The sequence below is a fragment of the Mesocricetus auratus genome, unplaced genomic scaffold, assembly GCF_017639785.1.
Source record: "Mesocricetus auratus isolate SY011 unplaced genomic scaffold, BCM_Maur_2.0 Super-Scaffold_100010, whole genome shotgun sequence".
NCBI classification, from domain to species: Eukaryota; Metazoa; Chordata; class Mammalia; order Rodentia; family Cricetidae; genus Mesocricetus; species Mesocricetus auratus.
In genome coordinates, this window is record NW_024429194.1 from 48,881,090 (window position 1) to 48,905,931 (window position 24,842).

Sequence of the window (24,842 nt, forward strand, 5' to 3'; positions counted from 1 at the left end):
CCTCTGCATTTCTTAGCAATCTGCTTATATAGCAATTTAGCTTTAGTATATTTTAGAATTATATATTTCATTATGCACTTTCTTTCTTTCTTTCTTTTTTGGTTTTACGAGACAGGGTTTCTCCATATTATTTTGGAGGCTGTCAGTCCAGCCCGGCCTCGAACTCACAGAGATCCACCTGCCTCTGCCTCCCAAGTGCTGGGATTAAAGGCGTGCGCCACCACCGCCCGGCTTCATTATGCACTTTCTAATTCATACTACTACTAATAGATTGGCCTGAAGGGATAATGGAAGGAGAGAGAGAATGGTATCAAAAGGAGAGAGAATCAGTGAATTATTGGGTAATAGTTTCATCAGATGGAGATTTCTAAACCAGGTGTGATAGCCCAGACCTATATTCTCACCAACTGGGAGGCCAAGGAAGGAAGATGCTGAGTGGTGAGTTCAAATTCAGCCTCAGCTATTTAGTGAGGTGCTGTCTGGAAAAAAAAGATTAATGTGAATGGAATGGAAAGGAAACACTGTAATTTGAAGCTCAGATCCTGCTGCTGCTGTCTTTCTGTCTTTCTTGGATTGATTTTGACCTTCAAGTATAAGAGGAATTTACACTCCTGTAAAGTCTGATTTGAAAATTAAAAGAGAAAAATCATTTCAAACATTTTCAATTTAAGTCACTAAATATTTATATTTATTAAGTTTTCCTTTTCACAAAGTACTGTAAAAATATTAGTGTGACTGCATATCAGTTCTTTCAATGAGGATTTATACTTAATGAGAATTTATAGCCATAAAACTTATGATCCAGTTGTAGTGGTTCATGCCTGTGTGCGGGCACTCAAGAATTGAGACAGAGGAGCTGCCACAAGATCCAGGTCAGCCTGAACTACAAGATGAGGCTGTCTCCAAAAAGAAAAAATAATAGTGATGAGAGGGCTCATTAAGGAATTAAAGTTCACATTAGACATTTGTTGATGGTTCAGTGTGTGCAACTTACTGTGTAGGAGATTAAAGGCTAAATAAGGCTAGACTTTCAAGATTTATAATGGGGTCAAGAAGACTAGGACAAGTATGAAAAGAGCTGAACTACAAGGCAAGGCAAGATGTGTTTTCTTAGCAAAAGACAAAGTTACGTGCAATTTGTAGGACTGGACTACAGTCACGAATCAAATATCAAAACCTGGGCTTGGCACTGCACACTTACAACCCCAGCCCTTGGGAGGCAGAAGCAGGAGGATCAGGAGTTTAGGGTCATCCTTGGCTACATAGTGAGTTGGAGGCCAGCCTGGGCCACATGAGACCTGTCTCAGTCTTCCATCCTTCCCCTTCCCCCTCCTCACAAACAAGCAAACCTAAAAGCCCAAGCCATACCTCGTGTCTATCACCCTAGAACTTGGGAAGCTGAGACAATAGAGCTTGAGACCATCCTGGACTCTGTTTCACAGGAAGGACAAAAGAGATGGGAGAAGGAAGAAAAAGAATGGGGGAGTGGGGAGAAGCATGGTGAAAAGCGGGAGAAGGAAAGCAGGGGGAGGAAGAGGAGGGAGAGGAAGAGCAATGAACTTTCCCTGGTTCAAACCACAATTTCAGATTTCTGTTCCTGGAAAAGGCTGGTTGGCAAAATATGCTCTGTGTGGAAATAATTTCTCTGAGGCTTACTAGGTAGTACAAATCCCACTAATCGTATCAGAAGAAAAAGAGAGAGAGAGAGTAACAGCTTTGCACTGGAATGCAGGCGACCAGAGAAGAGAAATAAGCATTGTTCATTGATGTGTCCCAAGTGCAATGAATAATGCCGGCACATGTGAAGTGCTCAATAAATATTTGTGAAATGAATGAACAGAGTTCAAGGAAGCTGTGCTGACAAAGATAACTCAGTAGTTACAGGTGCTTCCTGCAAATCCTGATAACCTGAGTTCCCTTTCCAGTACTCCTGAGAGAAATGACCCTCCAAAGTGAGCTTCACACAAGCCCTCTCCTCTCTTTCTCTCTCCCCCCCACACACATACACACACACACATACTACTACTACTATTACTGTTACTACTACTACCATCTCCAACAAAGACCAGCATATTAAAAGAGGAATTTTTATTACATGCATTTGCCACAGATGGAGTCATAGGTTGGACTTAATGTAAACTGTTCTAGACTCATGATGGCCAGTGTTTTTAGCATAAATGAGCAGGGGAGAGTTATATCACATGTGTCAATAATGTGTAGGCCCCACTCAGTTGTGAAGTCCTTGCCATTGAAGTAAAAAAAAAATGCTTCCTGGGTGTGTAGTGGTGGCACATGCCTTTAATCCCAGCACTCAGGAGGCAGAGGCAGGCAGATCTCTGAGTTCAAGGCCAGCCTGGTCTACAGAGCAAGTTCCAGGACAGCCAAGGCTACACAGAGAAACCCTGTCTCAAAACAAACAAAAAAGAGAAAAGAAAGAAAGAATGCTTCCAGACTCTGCAATCTATGTCCAATCTTCACCACAGGTCTTTTTTGATCTTGTGTATAGTCACCAATTCAGTGAATTCCCCATTGTTAGATATGGGAGCTGCAAAATTTTTCTCACTGAAAATTACGTAGTGTTTACAGGTTACATTTTAGTTTCTAATTATGTCTTGTCTGATTATAATATCCAGTTTTAAGCCCTCATACCTCAGTGTTTGGTTACTATCACATGGACTCTCAGGTCCAGGTGGCACCACCTCCTGCAACCCTGAATCTTCCTCAGCAAGATGATTTCATCTGTACTGACAGAGGCACTCTTTATTTTTAGGACTCTATTGCTATGGTTACTGTGAACCATGGAGTTGGCCTTCAGGATTACTTCCCTGAACAGTTAGTATTTGCCATGGAAATTTAGAAACAAGATAATGTGTGAAATTAAAATATATTATATATGTACATATATACAGTACAAGAACTGTAAACATTCCCTCACCAGGTGATTCAATTAAATACATAATTAATAATGTTTAACCTTCTTGTTGCTCTAAATAAGGACAAATTCCAGACTAGTATATTTTTAAAAAAAGAAATTTAAAAAGATGTTTGATTGATTATCAAATCAGCAGAAAACACCAAATGCTTTCCTTATTTCCAAATTCAGTTGCAACCGAGTAAATAAATATAGATGACACATTTATAGTGAATATTAAACCCTTTTTTTTTTTTTTTTGGTTTTACGAGACAGGGTTTCTCTGTATTGTTTTGGAGGCTGTCGGTCCAGCCCAGCCTCGAACTCACAGAGATCCGCCTGCCTCTGCCTCCCGAGTGCTGGGATTAAAGGCGTGCGCCACCACAGCCTGGCTAAACCCTTTCTTTATAGTGTTTTAAATTAATAGTTTACAAACAGTATAACTTACAAAAGCCTAGATGCAAAATATTTCTTTTAAGCCAGGCGTTGCTGGCGAATGCCTTTAATCCCAGCATTTAGGAGGCAGAGGCAGGTGGATCTCTGTGAGTTCAAGGCCAGCCTGGTCTACAGAGCAAGTTCCAGGACAGCCTCCAAAACAATACAGAGAAACCCTGTCTCAAAAAACCAAAAAGAATTCTTTTAGACATAATTTGTCTTTAGGAGCTTGGTTTGCCCTATGACTAAGAATTATCCCTTCAGTTTTAAAACAAAACGTGACAATATATGGTATTTCAAATGACTCAAGACCTGACTTCCATCTGAAGTGTACACAGTGTTCTTATTTTGCAATGTACATTCCCAGAAATGCAAGTCTTTAGTAACAACTAAAATTCTTTCCAGTTTGTTTTGTAACTTGTGGGATATTTCAAAAGAATTACTTCACTTTGTTGCATGTGAGATTAAACAGAAAAACAAACAGATCTTGAGATATGGGGATTTCTTTTTTGCTATTAAGGCCCTTTCTAACATTGCTCATATATAGCAAAGGGAATTCATTCTTTTTTTTTTTTTTTTTTTTTTTTTGGTTTTACGAGACAGGGTTTCTCTGTATTGTTTTGGAGGCTATCGGTCCAGCCCAGCCTCGAACTCACAGAGATCCGCCTGCCTCTGCCTCCCGAGTGCTGGGATTAAAGGCGTGCGCCACCACCGCCCGGCAAAGGGAATTCATTCTAATAAAGTCTAAAGCATTAACAATCTTTAAGTGAATTTATATTTTGTATGTTAATATTATCATATATATACATGAAAACACATAAATGTAGAAATGCAAGACAAGATATAGATGAAGTATAATTTCTAAGGTCTTTCTAAGCATGCTGATTATGTGCTATGTTAGCCAAGTCACCAAGTCAGTATATTCCTGGGGCAAGGTTCCTGTACTGATAGCTGGTCCAAGTCCATAGTCCTGTCTTCTTGATACTTTGGAGGGGAGCAGATGGTTTTCCCGTGATGAGATCTCACACTCAACACTGCTGATAGTCTATAGCTGTGTGGTTCCCTTGCTCTTCTTGTGTTATTAATTACTGGCACTAGCTCCAGTCAGTGGTTTCTTTGTACAATTCTCTTTAAGCTGCTCAGGTACTTAATGAAGGCTAGTTATTTAAAACTTGTGGATTATAAATTCCACCAAGCTGGCACACATAAAATGCAGCCTGTAGCGATTTTCTGAACGACCTTTGTATTCTCCTTTGGAGGTTAAAGCACCTCTCTCTCAAAAGGTCCCTTCCTAAATTCTAGGCAATCACTCGGTACTGAGTTTGTGAGAGAATACCCCATTTTGAATTTACTTATTAGATCTTAGTCTGGTGGCAAAGGGCTGAAATCCCAGGTACTTGGGAGACTGTGACTGAGGACCACAAGACCAGCCCAGGTTATGGGAGCTCAAGGCCAGCCTAGGCAACCTACTGGGGTCCTACTTTAAATTAAAAGAGAATGAGTCACTGGGTTCAATTCCCAGTGCTGAAAAGAAAGTTGGCCAGATATAATTTATCAGCAATAAACAAGAAGATAAGTACAGTTAGAAGTCTAAATGCTTTCTCCTTCTAAGTCAGTCCTGCTTGTCCTGTACACCCTGATAGACAATGTAACATAGTGTTTCTATGGGTTCTCTGTGTAGCTTTGGAGCCTGTCCTGGAGCTCGCTCTGTAAACCAGCTGGCCTTGCATTCACAGAGATCCCCCTGCCTCTGCCTCCTAAGTTCTGGGATTAAAGGCGCACGCCACCACTGCCTGACTGAATGCAAACATTTTTAATAGATACAAAGTCATCTGCGTTATCTCCTCGTGCAAACTTCTGCAGTTTTGGTTTTTATTGATGCTGAGAATTGGATCTAGGGTCTTGCACATGACAAACACTCAACTATCCCCCAACCTGGCGGTCTGTCTTATAAAAAGACAGTATTGCTGGGTGTGATGGCATCCGCCTGTGATCCCAGTACTCAGGAGGCAGAGCAGGAAGATTGCCAAAAATACAAGACCTTAAATGTAACAAAACAAAACCAACAAAGAAAGCAGTGTCAATTTCATCAAAACTACCAAACAAGATGTGTATACAATGTGTATTGTTTCAACGCTCTAGGACTTCTAGTGACATTCTTCCTTCTCCTTCCCCCACCCCTCATATCTCTCATTGGTGTCTTCCCCCTCCTATCCACTCCTAAACATTAACCTCAGTTAAAGAATTACCTCCATCAGATTGGCCTTCAGGTGAGCTGGTGCTGATTTGTTTGGTTGATGATCAATGCAGGAGGGACCATTCACTGTAGGTGGTGCTGCCCAGAGCTGGTGGTCCTCGGTTGTGTAAGAAAGCAGGCTGAGCAAACCATGGGGAGCAAGCCAGTAAGCCATGTTCCTCCATGGCCCCTGCTTCACTTCAGGCTTCCTGGTTCATCCCATCGGTTCCTGACCTGACTTCCCTCAGTGATGAACTGTTATCTGGAACTATAAGATGAAATTAACCCTTTCCTGCCCTCGTTGCTTTGGTCAGTGTTTTATCACAGCAACAAAGATGCTAGCTAAAACTGCTTCCTTTTTGGAGCAATTTGGTTTTATAATTGTGCTACCAATTTCCAAAATAATGAGCAATTTCTCAGAAGTTAACTATTAGTCTAATTTCTATGTAGTTTGAAAGTATGTATTGCATGATTTCAGTTTTGGTTTTTTTTGTTTGTTTGTTTTTGCAGAGTTGCGTGTTTGACTCTATCATCCTCACTCAACGAACCTGGTTTCATGGCCTGAAATCTAATCAGTTATGGTAAATGTCCCTCATACTCTGGAAATGTGTGCTCTGCTTTTGTTCCAGTGTTCTATAAATATTACATCAAGTTGGGCGGTAGTGTTGCTCAAGACTTCTGTAGCCTTGTTTTCTACTTGTTATATCAATTACAGAAAAGGGAGTGTTACAAGCTGCAGCTAGGGCTCTTTCCCCTTAGTTCTGTTCATTTTTGCTTCAGCTATTTTGAAGCTCTGCATAGATATTTAAGATTAGATAGGGATTAGTACCTGTTAAGGCAGTCTTCCTTCCTTCCTTCCTTCCTCTCTCCCTCCCTCCTTCCCTCTTTCCTTCCTTTCTTCCTTCAAGACAGGGCCTCACTAATAAGGCTGACTTCCAATTTGCTATCTTTCTGCTTCTGCCTCTCAAGTAGCTACACACACAGGCACACAACACAGTGCTCAGAGCAACTTGTCGTGTGTGTGTGTGTGTGTGTGTGTGTGTGTGTGTGTGTGTGTGCGCGCGCGCGCGCATGTGCATGAGTTGATGCATACACACATACATGTACACCCGGAGGCCAAATGCTAGGAGTCTTCCACCATTGCTCTACCTTATTTATGTTTTTTGAGTCAGGGTCTCTCATTGAATCTGGAGCTTCCTGTTGTTTGGGCTGACTGGCTGCCCAGCAAGCCCCCAGGATCCATGCCATCCCCCAGCACTGGGGTAACAAACATGCACCACCATGCCCTTTTTTTTTCTTGGATGCTGGATATCCAAACGCAGGTCCTCATTCTTGTGCAACAAGCACTTTACTAAGTCATCGCCCCAATCCCAAATTTATTTTTTAATTGGCATGCTTTAAACTTTGGACCAGTTCCAGCACAGAGGAGTCAGAAGCAGGTAGATAGATCTGGACTACACAGTGAGTCCTTGTCTTAATCAATCAATTAACTTTGGACCCCATACTCTCAATGTAATTATTAACAACTTAAGCATCTTATTTCTAAGAACCCTAGTGTTTGTTTCTTTCCCTATATTCTTTGCACTGTATTTTCCCTTTTAATGTAATTTTTAAATTAAATTTTAAATGTAAGTGATAAACCATCAACATTATACCAATTTTTGGGTGTGATGCAATGTTTTAATACATTTGCACTGTGTAATGTTTAGACATTACACATTTTCATTAAGTAAAACAACGGTTCACTTAATTTCCAATTGTGACATTATGTAAAATGATTCCCTCATTAACATCCATATAATACAATGAAAATTTTTATTCCTTGCATTATAAGTGCCATTTATCAAGGATACAATTATAAAAACCAACCCATCATAGCAGATTATATTGGTTAGAATATTAAATCAATAAATGTATTTTCTTAATTAAATCCAATCTATTGTTCTTGGCAAGATGCTTAAAGTAGGCCAGGGACAGACCAGATCCTGGGGCTTGACAAGGGCTTGAAAGACAAAAGTTGGTTTCTTGAAAATAATCATTGCTGTTATTCTAATTAATATGCAGTGGGCTGAATGTTTGTGTCCCCCTAAAATATATTGCCACTTCCACTGTGATGGTATCTATTAAGTCTCAAACCCTGGAAACATGGGAGAGAACAGCCAGGAGCAGGGACATCTGGTCATGTTCACTCTGGACTCACAGATGTCCCTGTCTCTGGCTCTGTCCTCCCTTTTATCTACAATAAATTTTCTTCTCCAGCATACCTAGGGGCAGTCATGTCTGAATTTCCTTTTTATTTCTCTTCTTCATTCATCTGGTGCCAACACCTGGGACCAGTCATGTCCTTTTTTATTTCTTTTTTTCATTCAGTATTTAGAGGCAAAGGTTTGGGAGATTAGCTGATTGGAGCTGTCATGAATGGAATTAGCTCCTTATAAAGAAGAGGCCAGAGTGAATGAATTCCCCTACCCTAGTGCAAGAATCCAACTTCTATAAACAAGAAAGACAGCTCTCACCAACAAACCAACTGTGTTAGCAATTAACTGCAGTTCCTTTTTTCTTTTTTCCTTTTTTCTCAAGACAAGGTTTCTTTGCGTAGCTTTGGAGCCTATCTCAGCACTAGCTCTGCAGACCAGGCCGGCCTCGAACTCAGAGATCAGCCTGCCTCTGCCTCCCGAGTGCTGAGATTAAAGGTGTGCACCACCACGATGTGACTTTTTCTATTTTATTTTTTTGTGCATTGGTGTTTTTGCTTGCATGTGTGTCTGTGTGAGGGTGTCAGATCCCCTGGAACTGTAGTTACAGACTGTTGGGAGCTGCCATGTGGGTTCTGGGAATTGAACCTAGGTCCTCTGGAAGAGCAGCCAGTGCTCTTAACTGCTGAGCCATCTCTCTAACTCCCTTAACTGTAGTTTCTAATGATTCTATTTTACCTGTTTGAAATTAGGATTTCTGCCTCATTTAGGACTGCTTATTCTGATTTATTAGCTTGAGTATTCAAGGAAAGAATATTATCTTCTCAATAAACTATTTAAAAATCTTATTTAACTTTTGTTTTTATGTTTGGGTGTTTTGCTAGCATGTATGTTTGTGTACCATGTGAATGCCTGATGCCCAAGGAGGCCAGAAGGTGTTGATCCTCCTGGAATGGAATCACAAGTTGCTGAGCCACCTTGTGGGTGCTGGGACTCAAACCCAGGCAGGTCCTGTGGAAGAGCAGCCTAAGATCTAAACTGCTAAGCCATCCTGGCTGTCCTGGAACTCACTTTATAGTTCAGGTTGGTCTTGAACTCAAGAGATCTGCCTGCCTCTGTCTCCTGAGTGCTGGGATCAAAGGTGTGTGCCACCAACGCCCGGCTCTCTCACTAGTTAAGACTAAGAATATTCTTAGTCTTAACTAGTAACTTAATGTTAAAGATTTAACATGGGAAAGGGTTCAGTTTATTAAAAAGTATCAAGGTTTTTCTCAGCATGGAAACAGTGAGGATTAAGAGGAGAAAATAGGACTAATAAAAATGAACATGATACACAGGTATATCCCTCTAAACAGCAAGACCAACTCCAGTTTAAAAACCTGGAGGCAGATAGCTGAGGGGGAAAAGATAGTGGCCTTACCCAGTACTGGAACCTGCATGCTATAACATGGACCTGCCAAACAAAATGTGCCTGCTGGTGTAATAGTGGCATGACTGTTATCCAACCACTTTGTTTGGATTTGAGGCCTGCTCCACAGGAGGGAATTCAGTAAGACTGTAGGCCTGGTCAAGTCTATGGCTCAGGAGATCATAGGCCTCAGGAGAGAACTTAACTACCATTGTTTTGCTAAATAGTCACTTTGTCAAACTGTCTTTTAAATATTTATGCTTGTACTCATAGATTATCTTCACCCTCAACCTTGGTCAGAAATCTTTTTTTTGTGGCCAGCAGCCACAAAATATAAAGAATACTAAGTGGTTAAAATGCTGAGAATAAATGTTGTGTGCTCAGCCCTAAGTGGGACATCTAATATCAAGCACTCCACAGAGACATACACAGACAGACACACACACACAACTCATGGAATATCATGGAGAGGGCACAGAAGGAATGGAAAAGGAAAGAGCACAAGGAATGCTGTGTTCTGATGTGACATGGCTGTTGCACTGTGGTTACCTACAAGATTCAGCCAGTCAACATTCCATCATAGATAGTGGAGGGACCTGTGAAGCTTTAACTATAGCCAAGAAAGTACTGGCAACTGATGGCTTATTTGGGGAGAGAGTCATGTTTTTTTTTGTTTGTTTGTTTGGTGTGTGTGTGTGTGTGTGTGTGTGTGCGTGCACATGCATGCGCATGCATGCTGCTGGTAAGTTGTCTTAAGCTTCAGTATACAGCTCCACACCTGTGCACATACAGGCTAACTGGAATAAATATGTCATTTTAAAAAAAAGCCCTCTTAGAACACATTCATTTAAGTTAAATTTGGTAGCTGCCTGCTACATGCAGAATAAACTGCTGCTGGTACCTTAATACACAACATTACACACACACACACACCCCTTATTGTTTTATTTGTTTGTTTATTTATTGAGATAGCCTCACTATGTAGTTTATGCTAGCTTTGAATTCATGATCCTCTTTAGCTTCCCAAGTGTTGGGTACATACATGAAATTTTTTTTCTAATTTTATTTAAGAGTTACAAAAAAACCAAAGTTTTTCCTTACTTTATTAAACCATTCTTTCAAGGACAAACATACAAGTCAAGGACGCTAGAGTGAGGAAATCTTGCTTTTATAAGAGAGAAGTCACCAGATGTCGTCTTCAGTGATGCTTTTTATCTTCAGTGATGCTTTTTATCATCATTCTGGGAAGTCAGGAGATATTCAACCCCTATGGCGACCACAAATGCAGCAGATCCCCATTTGAACCCTTTCAGCAACACGTTCGTGATGGTGATATTCTCTGCAAAGCCACCCATGTATCTCCAAGCCTCATTGCTGAAAAAGAGAAATGATAATCACATGCAATTCACGTTAATTGAGCCAAGTGTATTTGATTTTCTTCTTTTTCAATACTGAAATGCTACATTAGTACCCTTTTTTCTTGTGTTTTTCTCTTTCTGTCTTTTGAAACAGAGTTTCATTATGTAGGCCTGGCTGTCCTGGCAACTCACTATGTAGATAAGGCTGGCGTCGCAGAGCTCCACCTGCCTCTGTATAAATGCTGAGAGTAAAGGCATGAGCCACTTTGCCCAGCCTTGATTTCTTTGTTTTTTGAAATGGGGTCTCACTCTATATGCCAACCTGGCCTCCAGCTTATGGCAATACTGCTTCAGTCTCCCAAGCTGTAAGGCTACAGGCATCAACCACCACACCAGGTTCAAAGCGAGATTATTTACAATTTAAGGGACATATAAAATAATTTACTAGGCCAAAAATTTAGCTAAAACAGGCCGGGCGTTGGTGGCGCATGCCTTTAATCCCAGCACTCGGGAGGCAGAGGCAGGCGGATCTCTGTGAGTTCGAGACCAGCCTGGACTACTAAGGGAGTTCCAGGACAGCCTCCAAAGCCACAGAGAAACCCTGTCTCGAAAAACCAAAAAAAAGGAAAAAAAATTTAGTTAAAACAAAAATTGAGTTAAATAATGAATAGGATATAAAGTCAGTGTGTGAAAATTAATTACAATCTTAATTGTCAACAACACAGTTTAAAATAACACTTAAGATAGTACGAGAAATATGAATAAATTTAACAAAATGTTAAGATCTGTATAAAAGGTAAGAAAATAATGCTTAAAAGTTCAAAAAGTCATAAATCACATGTATTCTTAAAGACTCATTGTTATAGCCACATAAATTATCTCCAAACTGATGTAAGTCCAATAAAAACATGAAAAGATTCCACTATACATTTCTGTGAAATAGTGAATGAGAGTCCAATTAAAATCCAATTCGGCTATTTGTAGAAATTGATGAGCACATACTAAAATTTATAGGCAAATAAAACAAGACCCATAATAGCTTAACCAATGGAAGGTAATTGGAGATCTTATAGTATCCTATTGAAGATTGTGGTATTGGACCTAAGTGCAGACACACTGAACAGAGAAACACAACATCCAGAAATAACCACATGGATATGGTCTATTGATTTTTGACATATTTATCAAAGTAATTCAACTGGGAATAACCTTTTAATAAATGGTCCTGAACCAACTGAGTATCTTCAGATATTTGCCTCCCTTCTTTCTTCAAATAAAATGAAAACTAACTCATGGTGCCAGAGAGCGAGCTCATTAGTGAAAAGCACAGACTGCACTTCAAGAGGACCCAGGCTGGATTCACACCCTCTCCTCATCTCTGCAGGAACCAGACACATGTGTTGTGGTATAATATTTTAAAATGTGCTACATTTGTATATGCTGTGGAACATTTGTTTAATCATGCAAAGATGTGTTGCATTCTTTTATGCTGCATTTGTTTAACTCCTTGAAGTTGTCTTACTTTGCCTGTCTAACACACCTGATTGGTCTAATAAAGAGCTGAACAGCCAATAGTGAGGCAGGAGAAAGCATAGGTGGGGCTGGCAGGCAGAGAGAATAAATAGAAGAAGAAATCAGAAGAAGGAGCAAGAACAAGGAAAGAAGGATGTTGATGTTGGGGCCAGCCACACAGTCAGTCACGGAGTAAGGGGGGAAAGCAAGATATACAGGAGTGAGAAAAGGAAAAAGCCCAGAGGCAAAAGGTAGATGGGATAATTTAAGAAAAGCTGGCGAGAAATAAGCCACTCTAAGACTGGGCATTCATAAGAAATAATAAGTCTTTGTGTGTATTATTTGGGGGCTGGGTGGCGAGCCCCCGAAAGAGCATAAAGCCAAAACAAGTACAATAGCAGCCAATAACACACACGTGGTGCAGACACACATGCAGGCAAAACACACATAAAGATGAGTATGTTTTTTTTAAATAAAAAAACTAACTCAAAGTAAATCATCATGTATAAACTCATGGAAACCATGAGCTGAGTGTGATGATACATGCCTGCTAACCAGTACTTAGGAGGCTAAGACAGGACCATCAAGAGTCTGAGTCTGCCTTGGGTTACACACATAACTGCTCAAAAAGGAAACTGCTAACCAGTACTTAGGAGGCTAAGACAGGACCATCAGGAGTCTGAGTCTGCCTTGGGTTACACACATAACTGCTCAAAAAGGAAACTGCTAACCAGTACTTAGGAGGCTAAGACAAGACCATCAGGGGTCTGAGTCTGCCTTGGGTTACACACATAACTGCTCAAAAAGGAAAAAAAAACTTCTAGAAATATAGGACAAAATCCTAGATGAGATGCAAAAGTAACAGTCACAAAAGAAAAAAATACTTAATTGGGAGTTTATTGGAATTTAAAACATTAAAAAATGAAAAGACAGGCTATATACTGATATATACTCTGGGAAAACATTTACAAAATTTATATATGATGAAGGGTTTATTTTCAAAATATATAAAGAACTGTTATAGCTCATAACAAGAGGTCAAAAGACCTGAGGATATACTGCACCAAAAAACCAGATAGATACATAGAATAATTAACATTATCATCTGTGTTCATGGAATGGGGTGTGACCCACACAATGTTCTGCTGACATATTTACTAGAAGGGCTTCATCTCTTTTACCTTTTTTTGAGACTGACTCTTATATAGCTCAGGCTGGCCACCAATTTGATACTGGATGGTCCTGTAATTCCAATCCCCCTGCCTCCATCTTTCAAAGGCTGTACAAGCATGCAACAACCATGTTTGGTGCTAGAATAGCTGAAGTTAATACACTGAAAACACTACATACTGATGAGACCATTAAGCTACTGAAATTCTCATCCACTGCTGGTAGGCATGGGAGATAATAACACAACTTTAGAACATGGTTTGGAGTTTTTATAAAGACCCATAGACTTATATAATCCAGAAATCTCACTCTTAGGTATTTACATATCCAGATAGATTTGTGAATTGCTGTAGCAACTTTTATTCATAATAAGAACCAAGAGCTGGAAATAATTTGAATGGCTACTGTGGTAAACAAAATGTGTGACTCACACCTTTAGTCCCATCACTCTAGAGGCAGAGGCAGGTGGATCTCTGAGTTTGAGGCCAGCCTGGTCTACAGTATGAGTTCCAGTTCCAGGACACGTTACACAAGAAACCCTGTCTCAAAAACCCAAAACCAACCAACCAAACAACCAAAAACAACAAGAAAAACAAAACAAACAAAAACCAGAAAAACCCAAGGGTAAAAAGTCTTATGAGTTTTATCCCTTGGTACTTAAAAAACAAGCCAATAAAAGAGAAAACTCAGCTCTCTCTGCCCCACAAAATCAACATTAAGTGAGAGGTGTGGATGAAAGATGCATTCCACAGGATTCTAATGTAGAAGGTATTAGTAAGGAAAAAACTAGAGATAGAAGCAGAGCAGTAATTGCCAGGAGCCAGTCATTGGCAACAGCTGAAAAAGGCATAGATTTTCTGGGATAATAGAAATATTTTGCATCATGATTTCAGTAGTGATTCCATAGTTGCCCATTTGTAAAAACTAACAAAATGATAGAGTTAACTTTAAAATGGCTGGGCAGTGGTGACGCACACCTTTGATCCCAGCACTCGGGAAGCAGAGGCAGGTGGAGCTCTGTGAGTTCGAAGCCTGCCTGGTCTACAAAGCTAGTTCCATAACAGCCAGGGCTACACAGAGAAACCCTGTCTAGAGATGTCGCTCCCCAAAAAAGCCACTTTTCAGAAAATGAAGTGGAACAAGATACTGACTCTCTAAACTCACAAACCACTAGATTTGGGTCAGGGAGATAGCTCAGTGGGCAAAAGTACTGGCTGTGCAGCTTTACCCCCAGAACCCACATGGTGGATGGAGAGGCCTCCCTTGAATCATATCTATCTGCATACTTGCACTGTGGCAGATACGGGCAAGCATTCCTGCCCCGTTATACAAAGAAATAAAAGTCACTTCAAAAGAAGACATTTTCAGACTCATCTTACCGAGCCCAAGGATCCCTCAGCCCTCGTGCAGCAAGTTTTTTCTGGACTGTTTCTAATGGTGTTCCTTCTATTTTCCACTGTTTGTAATCTGGAAGTACCAATTTACCATGATCATGACCGTGACCGTGTCCATGTCCCTGTTCGTGTCCATGCCCAGGGGCCATGTCTATAGGAAAAAAGTAAAAAGAAGGGAAAGAAGTTGTAGATATCCAAGAGTCAAATTTGATGTTTACAAGTGAAATGTTTTGAAAAAAGATAAATGCCTGAAAATTCTGAGTAGAAAGGTTTTTGTTTGTTTGTTTGTTTTCAGACAGGGTTTCTCTGTGGCTTTGGAGGCTGTCCTGGAACTAGCTGTTGTGGACCAGGCTGGTCTCCAACTCACAAAGATCTGCCTGCCTCTGCCTCTGGAGTGCTGGGACTAAAGGTGTGCGGCACCACCCCTCTGCCCGGCGAGTAGAAAGCTTTTATAAAGTATACTATTAACACTCAGAAGGAAGGCACAGGTGGAGCTCTGTGAGTTGCAGGACAGCCAGGGCTACAGAGAGAAACCCTGTCTTGAAAAGCCAAAACACGCATGAAAAAAGAACATTTGAATACCAATGGCCACCAATTCCTCTCCTGGGTTTGTGATGTTTTTGTTAGGTAGCCACTAACATTTGGGACGTGGCTATGTAGCTAAGGAACTAGAAATTTCACTTAATTTAAATTTCAAAGTAAATTCTTTTTTAAAAGATTTTATGTGTGTGTGTGTGTGTGTGTGTGTGTGTGTGTGTGTGTGTGTATGACACGCATGGCAGTGCCCACAGAGTCGAGGGAGGGTATTGGATCCCCTGGAGCTGAAATAGTAAGTAGGTGATTGTGAGCTGTCTGGTGTGGGTACTTGGAAATGAACTCAGGTTCTCTGAAGGAGTAGCAGGTATCAAAGCAAATTCTAAAATCAGTAAGATAATATTAGAGTGTCTTTGGAATTATCTGGGTATATGAGTATACTTTTTTTCAAGTGTATTTTTTCTTTTTTCTTTTTTTTTTTTTTTTGAGACTGGTTTCTGTGGGTGGCTTTGGAGGCAGTCCTGGAACTAGCTCTTGTAGATCAGGCTGGTCTCAAACTCAAGAGATCTGCCTGCCTCTGCCTCCCAAGTGCTGGGATTGATGGTGTACGCCACCACATCTGGCTTCAGAGTATATCTTTAAATAAGAATATGATATATATCTGTACATATATACATATATATTTTTTACTTTTAGTGTCTACTAGAAAATTTAGTATTACATATGTGGTCTCCATTACATATCTATTGAACATCACTACTTGAGAATTTTCTATATGTACATGACAAGGAATATGTTTTATCAAACATTTTTCTGAATGAAGTACACATAACTTTATCATTGGGATACTCGCCACCCTATCTTACAAGAATATTGTTTTATTTACTTGAAGACAGTCTTTCCTTACTCTGTCTGACCACAAACTTGAAATGAGGTCAGGAATGACTTTGAATTCTCAATCCTGTACGCAAGGGCTAACAGTTCCTATTTTTAAAAGAATCTTTACCTAAAGCCTTATTTGTTTGCGTGTGTATGCGCCCATGTAAAGGTCAGAGGACAACTTAAAGGAACTGATTCTCTCCTCAAGGGAAAAGACAGGGAATTATTTCGCGTTTAGAACCATGCATTTACAAACATCAAAGAAAAAATTCAACAAAGAAAGAACACATTAATTATAGAAAATTTAAAAGCTCTCTGCTTATGTCAGAAGTCAGAAAACTTTGAAGTTAGATGATGACCAACATCCATTACAAGTGGCTTGTTCTAGCACAGGAAGTGTTGACTTACTTTCCCTAAGGAATGTTACTTCCACGACATGTATTTTCTCAGCTCATCAAGGGCTTTCAAGTATATAACTCAATTTTCCCTCACTTAGAAACCGAGAAGACCATAAAAAATATAAGAAAATAAAGACAAATGAAATGCTGTTACTTTAGTACCCAGTCCTTAACCCTGGGAATATGAAATAGGCATGATTTTGTGAGGCATCCGTTGGAAATTTTCTAGTTTAAGTATTTTTGGATCAGGGGAGTGATTTTTACCCAAATACAACCCCAAAATCCAGGAGGCAAGGAGGAAATTGCATGTGGTAGCGGCGGCGGGGGCGATGTGGGGGGGTAATCTCTGGGATTTACCACTACAGTAATTCTCAGGGCATCCTCCATTCGCCTCCGCTCAACTGTACTTGGCGGCAGCGCTCCCCTCCTCCCGGTCTGAGATGGTCCCTCTCGGCACTCTCACTTCTGCACTTCCCTAAATACAGTCTGGATTATTCCTAATCCAGAGGTCTCCCATCAACTCCCTGAATTACCTGACAGCAATCTGACCTCTCGGGACACTCAAAATTCAACCTTCCAGCTGGAGCCAACCGGAAACGGACGTCGTCTCCTCGAGTTCCTTACGGCAGGAACGCGGAGGAGATGTTAAGCGTTCCGGTCCTGGCGCAAGGCTCCCAGACAAGGTAGAGATGGCATAAGGGAGACTGGAAATTGACGTCGTTCTCCACACTTTGCAGGTGGAATCCGACTGGGGTAGAAGGTGCTGAGAAGAGGACGGGGAAGCCGTGTTTTCCTTGCTGCCGGGAGGAATATTTAGGTGGCGCACCGGGGGGCGGGCTGAGGCCATGGTGCGGCCAATGAGAGCGGCCGTTATTAAGCGCGTGGGCCCACTCAATGAGAGGGCCGGTTGTTATGCTGCAGTTGGCAGGCTGCTGCGGGAGGCGGTGGCGGTAGGAAGCCTGAGGCTGCGGGGTGACAGGTAGGCGGCGGTGCTGCTGTCTTAGGGGGGGCGCTCACAGTGCCGGGTGAAGAGGGTTTTCTTCTCCGGCTGCCGACGCGGTCGCCGGGAGCTGACGAAGGTGTGGTGGGGAGGCGGCAGCAGGACTCTTGGCGGATCCGGAGCCCTGCGGACCTGGTAGCAAGCTCGGCAGAGTGGTGAGAGAAGGCGGCTGCCGAGGCGGGTTGGGGCTGAGTGTTGTGGGGCGACTTGGGGGCCTAGCAAGGGCGTGAGGGTGGCAGTGGCGCGGACTGAGGCGGGGAGGAGGCGGGAGCAAGGCACAGGTAGTGAGGGCTGAAGGAATTTCTTGCAGGAAGCCTCGGGCAAGAGAAGGACGCGGCATTGCAGACACCTGAGTGAAATCCGAGGGGTTGTTCCCAGGGCCGTTTCCTGGGATAGGGAACGGTGCGGGGAAGAAAGATATTTATTGGCGGTCAGATCTGAAAACTAGTGTCCGGACATTATGTAACCCTTGGCAGTTATTTTTCCAAACAAGTCGACTGACCCTCGTGGAAGAGGAGCACTTGCAACCCATTGACACATCTGAACACTTTCTTCTTGTTGTTGTTGGCGTCAGTGTTTTCTACCCAGGCAGGCAGGCTCCGTAGGAGGAGGACAGCATGAAGGCAAGAGTAGTCACGAAGCGCTTATCCCAAATAAGGACTGGGGTTGAGAAATGACACGACGTTAGCTGGAGATGGGTGTTTTGTAGTACACGAATTTGCTGCTTTGCGGCTCAAACATGTTTAACCTCCAGAAAAGTGGAGAGCCTTATAAGTCTATGGAAGAAGGTAAATGCAGATTAAAAGATGGACAGTAAATTAGTTGGCAGACAACTCGTCCCCAGTGTTTGGACGTTAAGGGCTGTGAAAATAAGATGGGAATCTAAACAGGAGCGTCAACTTTTAAGTGTTTTGCTTTGTTAAATCTGAGAAGCCAGTTGTGCGTTATTTCCTAGATTAAAAAAATGTCTTTGACTTAGGTTTAAAAATGTATTTGCAAGTCAAAGACTATTTTGTCTTGAAAAGTCTTTTAAATTTACAGTTTGCATGGTGAAATACAGTACTAAAACAAACTCCTGTCAGCGTGTATTGTGGAAGGGCATTTGATTTTATAACTCATTGGAAAACTCATCTTAAAAGACTAGAAAACATTTTAAAAGGCACACTATAAATTATTGAAATTTAAGCTCTTTGGGATGCTGCCTTCAAGTTAGAAGGTAAGAAGATAAGTGTAGTATCTTTCTGGACTTGTTTTGAGCTACATATTAGGAAAACTTTCTAAGATCTGATTTTTTTTCTGCTATTGGTCATTTATGTTAGTACATGCTATGTTGGTTTTTTAATCTCTCAGAATAGCATTTGAAAAGAAATGGGTCATTAGAATTTGTTTTGAAATGTCCAGAGCACTGAGGTATTTGTTAGTGCTTCAAATAAAATTTTAAGAATGATACTTATGTTTCATTCCTTGTGTTTTATCTTTTTACAAGAATAATGCTGTCTTAGTCACAAAGAAAACTTATATTTTTGCTTTAGGTGAAGTGCTATAATGCTTGACACACCTGTAAATAACTCTTTGCCTTTAGTTAGATTGATTTAAGAGAGAGTGTGTGTGTGTTTCTGTGTATTTCTCTTATGTAACCAGTCTACTCTAAGCTATCTTAGAGAACTAATGGCTGATTTTCAGTGGCCAGTAGGTGTCATTGTTGAATGTCATAAATCGAATAGGCAGTAGGGAATTACCAAATAGTTTATAAAAAACACTATCCCAAATTATCATCTAATAGTATCTGGGTGATTATTCATAAATCATATTCTTGTTTTCTGAAAGCTTTCCATGTCAAAGCTGTTTGTAAGTAATTTTAAGGAAATATTATTGCTTGCTTCAAAATAGATCTTGGAAGTTTTTTTTTTTAATATAACCCTTGAGCTGTTTTTTTTTTTTTCAGTCTCACTCTGTAGAGCAGGCTGGCCTTACAGATATCCACTCACCTCTGCCTCCTTAGTATGGGGATAAAAGGCATGTGCCATCACAGCCAGTCCCAAAAGCTCTTAATAGGTAGTATGGATTTGTTTCATTCTTGTTAGTACACAGCATTGGCATCTTATTTAGTGTAGTAAGTTCAATGATTTTCAGGATGGCTGAGCTTTCTTATAGAAAAAAACAGTACTACATAATTAAAAACTATAATGATAAATTATGGGCAGAAGCCTCAACCAAATTGTACTGTCAACTACACAAAACAATATTTTGCTGTTCTTTGAATACCAGAATAAGAGATTTATTTTGTGTCTCATTGTTTCCTTTCCTCACCCCCAAAATAGTTTTCCTTTACATTTTTTCCTGGTTAGTAGACCATGTTCTTTTCCCATTATGGGAACCAAATACTTGCCAGTGTCTAAAATGTAATATAGTAGATTTAGTGAGCACTGGCACAAAAATCTATGAAGATTGTTTACACCTACTGTTAATACAGCCCCTTGCTGCTACAGCCTTCTGATGAACTTGTCTCTTTTCTAGCTCTGTTCTTCATGCTTGCTATTAATATAGTCCATTCAAAGGAGACTGGGAAGATGTCTTAGCAGGGATAGCACCTGCCATGCAAGAGTGAGGATTAGAGTTTGGATCTCCAGGACCCACATAAATGCCAGATGGTTGTTGGTGGCCAGTCCATAATCTCAGCACCTCGTAGGCAGAGACAGGGAATCCCCAGTGTGAGCTGGCTAGCTGGACTAGTGAAATTGACAAGCTTTGGGTTCTGCTGAGCATGTGTCAGTGTATATAAGGTGGAGAGTGAATGAGAAAGACACATCAACCTCTGACCTTCACATGAGTCCTCACCTGCCCAGATGATAGCTACACCACACACACACACACACACACACACACACACACACACACACACAGTACACACTAAAGAGTCGGACCTACTTTGAGAATCCTCTGTAAAGATAGAGATGTCTCAAAATAGTCCAGGAGGTTTTTTTTAGTTTTTCAAAAAGGGGACACACGCATATATTTTGTCTGTGCTTCCCTTTAGAATCTTGGTGAAGGGTGGGGTATGAAGGAGGCAGATACATTTTACAAGGAAACAAATTCCTGAATGATTTGGTTTATATCTGGCCTTCACTTTAGAATCTTTTGTTAAAATCAACTTCTGTCACTTGGTGTGGTATGAACCAGTAACAACAGCTTTAGCTACTAAATCTACCAGTATTTTGTAGCTCAATAAACTGTTTCCATTTAAAGTCATAGCTAGGGCAGTTTTTCTAGCTGGAAGTTGAAGTCACCAAAAATAAAGATGTGGTAAATGTTTTGGTTTGAATTAGTTTTTACTTGGCACTTAACTACTTTCCATAAGTCAAGCAATTTTCTTTCACAAATTAGTTCTGTACTAATTAATTTGCACAGATATTTACTCACCTTTTTTCATAATGTGTCGTAAGGCTATATTGTCCTTGAATTAAATTAAAATTGAGAAATAAGAATTGCAAGTTTAGCCTGGTGGTGGTAGTGCAACCCCTGTAATTCAGGTGCTTGGAGGCCGCTGCAGACGGATTGGGTTCGAGGCCAGCCTGTTACTACAGATTGAGTTGTAAGACAGTCAGGGCTACACAGAAAAACCTTATTTCAAAAAAAAAAAAAAGCCTTAAAAAACTAATTACAAAATAATTGCAAATTTACTTGAATAAACAGTTTTCAGTGGAACTTTGATGTAATTATGTAGATTGATATTTGAACAATATTCACTCAATAATATGTAGTAAACTTAGTTGCAAATCATTTGATCTTAATATGCATGGGTCAAGTTTAGAAATTCATGGACTTTATTTAGAACTAATGTTTGGAGATTTGGCTGTTTGGTGACAAGTATTGAAAAAGGAGTATAAATTCAGAGGTGTAATATATATAGTGATTTAATTATTCCTTAAATTATAGTAATTTTTAGGTTTGAGGATTAATTGCCAAAATAATAGTCATAGAATGTGGTAGTGGACACTGAAATTGACTGATAAAAATGGTCACTGAATAGTCATTTTCTTATAGAGTAACTGTAGCCTTCAACAATTTTAAATAAGGTAATTCATCATCCATCACATGACTTCCTTTTTTTTTTTTTTGAGACAGGTATTACTGTGTGACTCTGGTTGGCTATAAATTCATAAATATCATGCCCTTTCCAGAGTGCTGGGATCATGGGTGGCACTAACCGCACCTGGCTGTATTTTTTCTTTTATCGTCTTTTTAATGTACTGAAGCTGGAATCCCAGTGATATCTTTGTTGTTGTTTGCTTTTGCTTTTGGGTTATTTTGAGACGGGGATTCACTAGTACTCCAAACTGGATTTGCCTCTGTCTTCTAAATGATGGGATTACAATTGTGCTTCATGCCTGGTTTTGTAATGTTTCCTTTAGCATGTTATTAATGGGACTGAAACTGTAACTCTTTAGCTCTGTCAGCAGAATGTTTAGCTGGGTTCAATCTCATGTACATCATAAACCAGACATGGTGGCATACACCTGTGATCTAAGTAAACCTTGGTTCTTTTAAAAAGGGATTTGTTACTGTGTAAACACACATGCTTTTGGGGGGATGTTGTGTGGTCAGAGGACAACTTTGAGGTTCTCTTCTTCTACTGTGGGTTTTGGGGGGATTACATTTAGGCTTACATGACAAGCACATTTTGCTTTCTGAGCCATCTCATCTCTGAGCTAGATATCCTTGGTTCTGTCAGCTTTTTCTTTTCTTTAATCATTTACTTAGTTTTGTTTTGAATACTGTACTCATGTCCTGAATACTGACTGGCCTTGAACTCCTGATCTGCCTCAACCTCTCAAGTGCTGGGATTGCAGCTGTGTGCCATCAAATACAGCTATTTTGTTAACCAAGCGGTGATGGCACTTGGGAGGCAGAGGCAGGTGGATCTCTAAGTTCAAAGCCAACCCAGTCTACAGAGAGTTCCAGGATAGCCAGGGCTACATAGAGAAACCCTGTCTCCTTGTCTCAAAACAAACAAAAGTACTTTATTTAGTTTGTGTATGCATGTTTGTATGTGTGGCTCACGTACAGCACGTGTGTGGCAGTCAGAGGCCACTTTGGGGAGTGGGTTCTCCTTTTGTCATGTGGGCTCAGAGGATGGAGCTGTTTATCACACTTACACTTCACCCACTGCCATCCCACCTGCCTCACTTCATGTTTTAATTGGCACATAGTTATACACATCTATGGGGTACTATATGACAAGATCAATTTTTAAAGATTCTATATGTGAGTGAGATTTATAACTAACATTTAACATAATGTACTGCAGGTTTATCTATGTTGTCACTGATGACAAGATTTCACTCTTTAACTCAATAATATCTAGTATATATGAGACACATTTTCTTTATTCATTCAGTAGTTGGTAGACTCAAGCTGATTTTGTTTTTTGGTTATTGTGAATAGTCCTTCAATGAACACGGGATACCACTGTCTCTCCATACTGATTTCTATTGGATTGTTAGCTGGTCTTTTATTAGGGATAATGAAACTTTGCATATTTGTATTTTATAATGTATTATGTAATGCTTTATGTGGATTTATGGAGTAAGTCACTGAAGGACCAGGTTATTTTCCATTTTCTTTAAAATGAAAGACAGTCAAAAGACTAAGGGTGTGGTTTGGCAGTAGAGCATTGGCATGGGCTGCAAGGTCCTAGGCTAATGTGGACAGTGTGAACAAAAGAAAGTCCATAAATGACACAGTCACTGTAAGAATTTATGAAAAGTTTTGCTAGGACATCAAATAAGAATTTAAAGATGTGGGGCTGACAAGATAGCTCAGTGGATAAAGGCTGTCACCTCCAAGCCTGATGTTCTATGCTCAGTCCCCAAAACCCACATCAGGGTGGAAGGAGAGAGCCAACTCCTAAAAGTTGTTCCCTTGTCTCCACAAGTAGAGTGGCATGCATTCGTGACCCATATACACACTACACACAAAAGTAAGTAATTGTGAAAATAGGTTAAAATTTAAGACACAAGTGCAAAGCTAAGCATTGGTGGTGCATGCCTTTAATCCCAGCACTCGGGAGGCAGAGGCAGGGGGATCTCTGTGAGTTCCAGGCCAGCTTGGGCTACAAGGTGAGTTCCAGGACAGCCTCCAAAGCTACAAAAAACCCTGTCTTGAACCTCCTCCAAAAACCCCAAACGAACAAAAAGATACAAGTACAAAAGACAGTAAATGGAAAGGAAGTATGAAGGATTTGTTCAAAATTTTCATGAATTAAAAACATGGGATAATGAGAATCAGCCTTAACTTTTGATATATCAGTGTTTCTTCAAGCTTAAATCTGAGTCAGTTTTTCCTCTTAAAAAAAAAAGAACTAGTGCAACTTTTGAACAGCTTTTTAAATTTTTAAAATTTATTTTATGTGCTTGGTGGTGGTGGTGGCACATGACTTTAATCTCAGCACTCAGGAGGCAGAGGCAGGCAGATCCCCGAGAGTTCAAGGCCAGCCTGGTATACAGAGTGAGTTCCAGGACAGCCAGGGCTACACAGAGAAGCCTTGTTTCAAAAAACCAAATTTATATATAATGTGTATGGGTGCATGTCTGTGTACTGTGTGCATGTGGTGCACATGGTTACCAGCAGAGGGCGTCAGATTCCCTGAAACTGGTGTTCCAGACAGTTGTGAGTTGCAATATGGGGCAAGGGGGATTGAACTTGTGTCCTGAAAGAACAACCAGTGTTCTTAACTGCTAAGCTGTCTCTCTAGCCCCTTAAACAACTTTTTTAAACATTTTTTTCAATAAAGTGTTTTATTTCCCTAATTCTGATTTTCTTGCAGTTTTGTTTTTCTGGTAACAGTTTTGCAAGCTATGTTACTTTTCTGTGCTATGACCTGCAGTGTTAGCAAGAGATTGCAGTACTGTAGTATGACAGTTCTCAGTGTACTGGACTCCTTTCTCCCTTCCAGCTGAATTGTAGTTGTGGTTGTGCCCTCAGAGAGTAGAGGTTATTCAGTCAGCCTTACTTCCTGCTTGCCCCTTCCATACACTGTAGCTGTATTACATTGAGGCACCTCTAAAGTGGCTGGAGGTGTCTAGTTTGTTGCTTAAGTCACTTTCTTACCAGTTGGAATTATTTTGGTTGCTAAAAGTAGATAAATAACCTCTGCTTAGCCAGGTATGGTAGCGCATGGCTTTAATACCAGCACTTGGGAGGCAGAGGTAGACAGCTCTGAGTTCAAGGACAACCTGGTCTACAGCCAGGGCTACAAAGAGAAACCCTGTCTTGAAAAAAAAATCACTTCTTTGTTTAAATTCTTAAAAATCAGAAATAAATAAACTAGAACCAATAGACCTTAGAGTTGTCAGGGACCCGGGTGCCTTCTTTGTTTCTTCTTTGTCCTTATTTACTTTGTCTTCCATTCT

General features: G+C 40.5%; 2 protein-coding genes across 6 annotated transcripts in view; one reads left to right on the forward strand and one right to left on the reverse strand.

Moving 5' to 3' along the window:
* Positions 1-10,270: 10,270 nt before the first annotated feature.
* On the reverse strand, positions 10,271-17,199 carry Ndufb3 (NADH:ubiquinone oxidoreductase subunit B3). The gene is made up of 3 exons (XM_005070608.4): positions 16,964-17,199; positions 14,605-14,770; positions 10,271-10,559 (listed from the first exon to the last, which is right to left on the reverse strand). The coding sequence occupies exons 2-3, from the start codon at positions 14,766-14,768 to the stop codon at positions 10,403-10,405; spliced, it is 321 nt and encodes a 106-aa protein (XP_005070665.1). The 5' UTR covers positions 14,769-14,770; positions 16,964-17,199; the 3' UTR covers positions 10,271-10,402.
* Positions 17,200-17,324: 125 nt separating this feature from the next.
* Fam126b (family with sequence similarity 126 member B) overlaps positions 17,325-24,842 on the forward strand; it is a 64,981-nt gene continuing 57,463 nt past the window's right edge. For 4 of the 5 annotated variants that reach the window (XM_040753560.1, XM_040753557.1, XM_040753561.1 and 1 more), the window contains exon 1: positions 17,325-17,409. The gene's annotated coding sequence lies outside the window, so the exon portion shown is untranslated. The other variant, XM_040753558.1, reaches the window with a different exon arrangement.

Excerpts from the sequence above, each read along its gene's own strand:
- Ndufb3 (XM_005070608.4), bottom strand. The coding sequence starts at position 14,768 with ATGGCCCCTGGGCATGGACACGAACAGGGACATGGACACGGTCACGGT. Across the intron at positions 10,560-14,604 it reads CTGAGGGATCCTTGGGCTCG|CAATGAGGCTTGGAGATACA; the intron begins GTAAGATGAGTC and ends TCTCTTTTTCAG.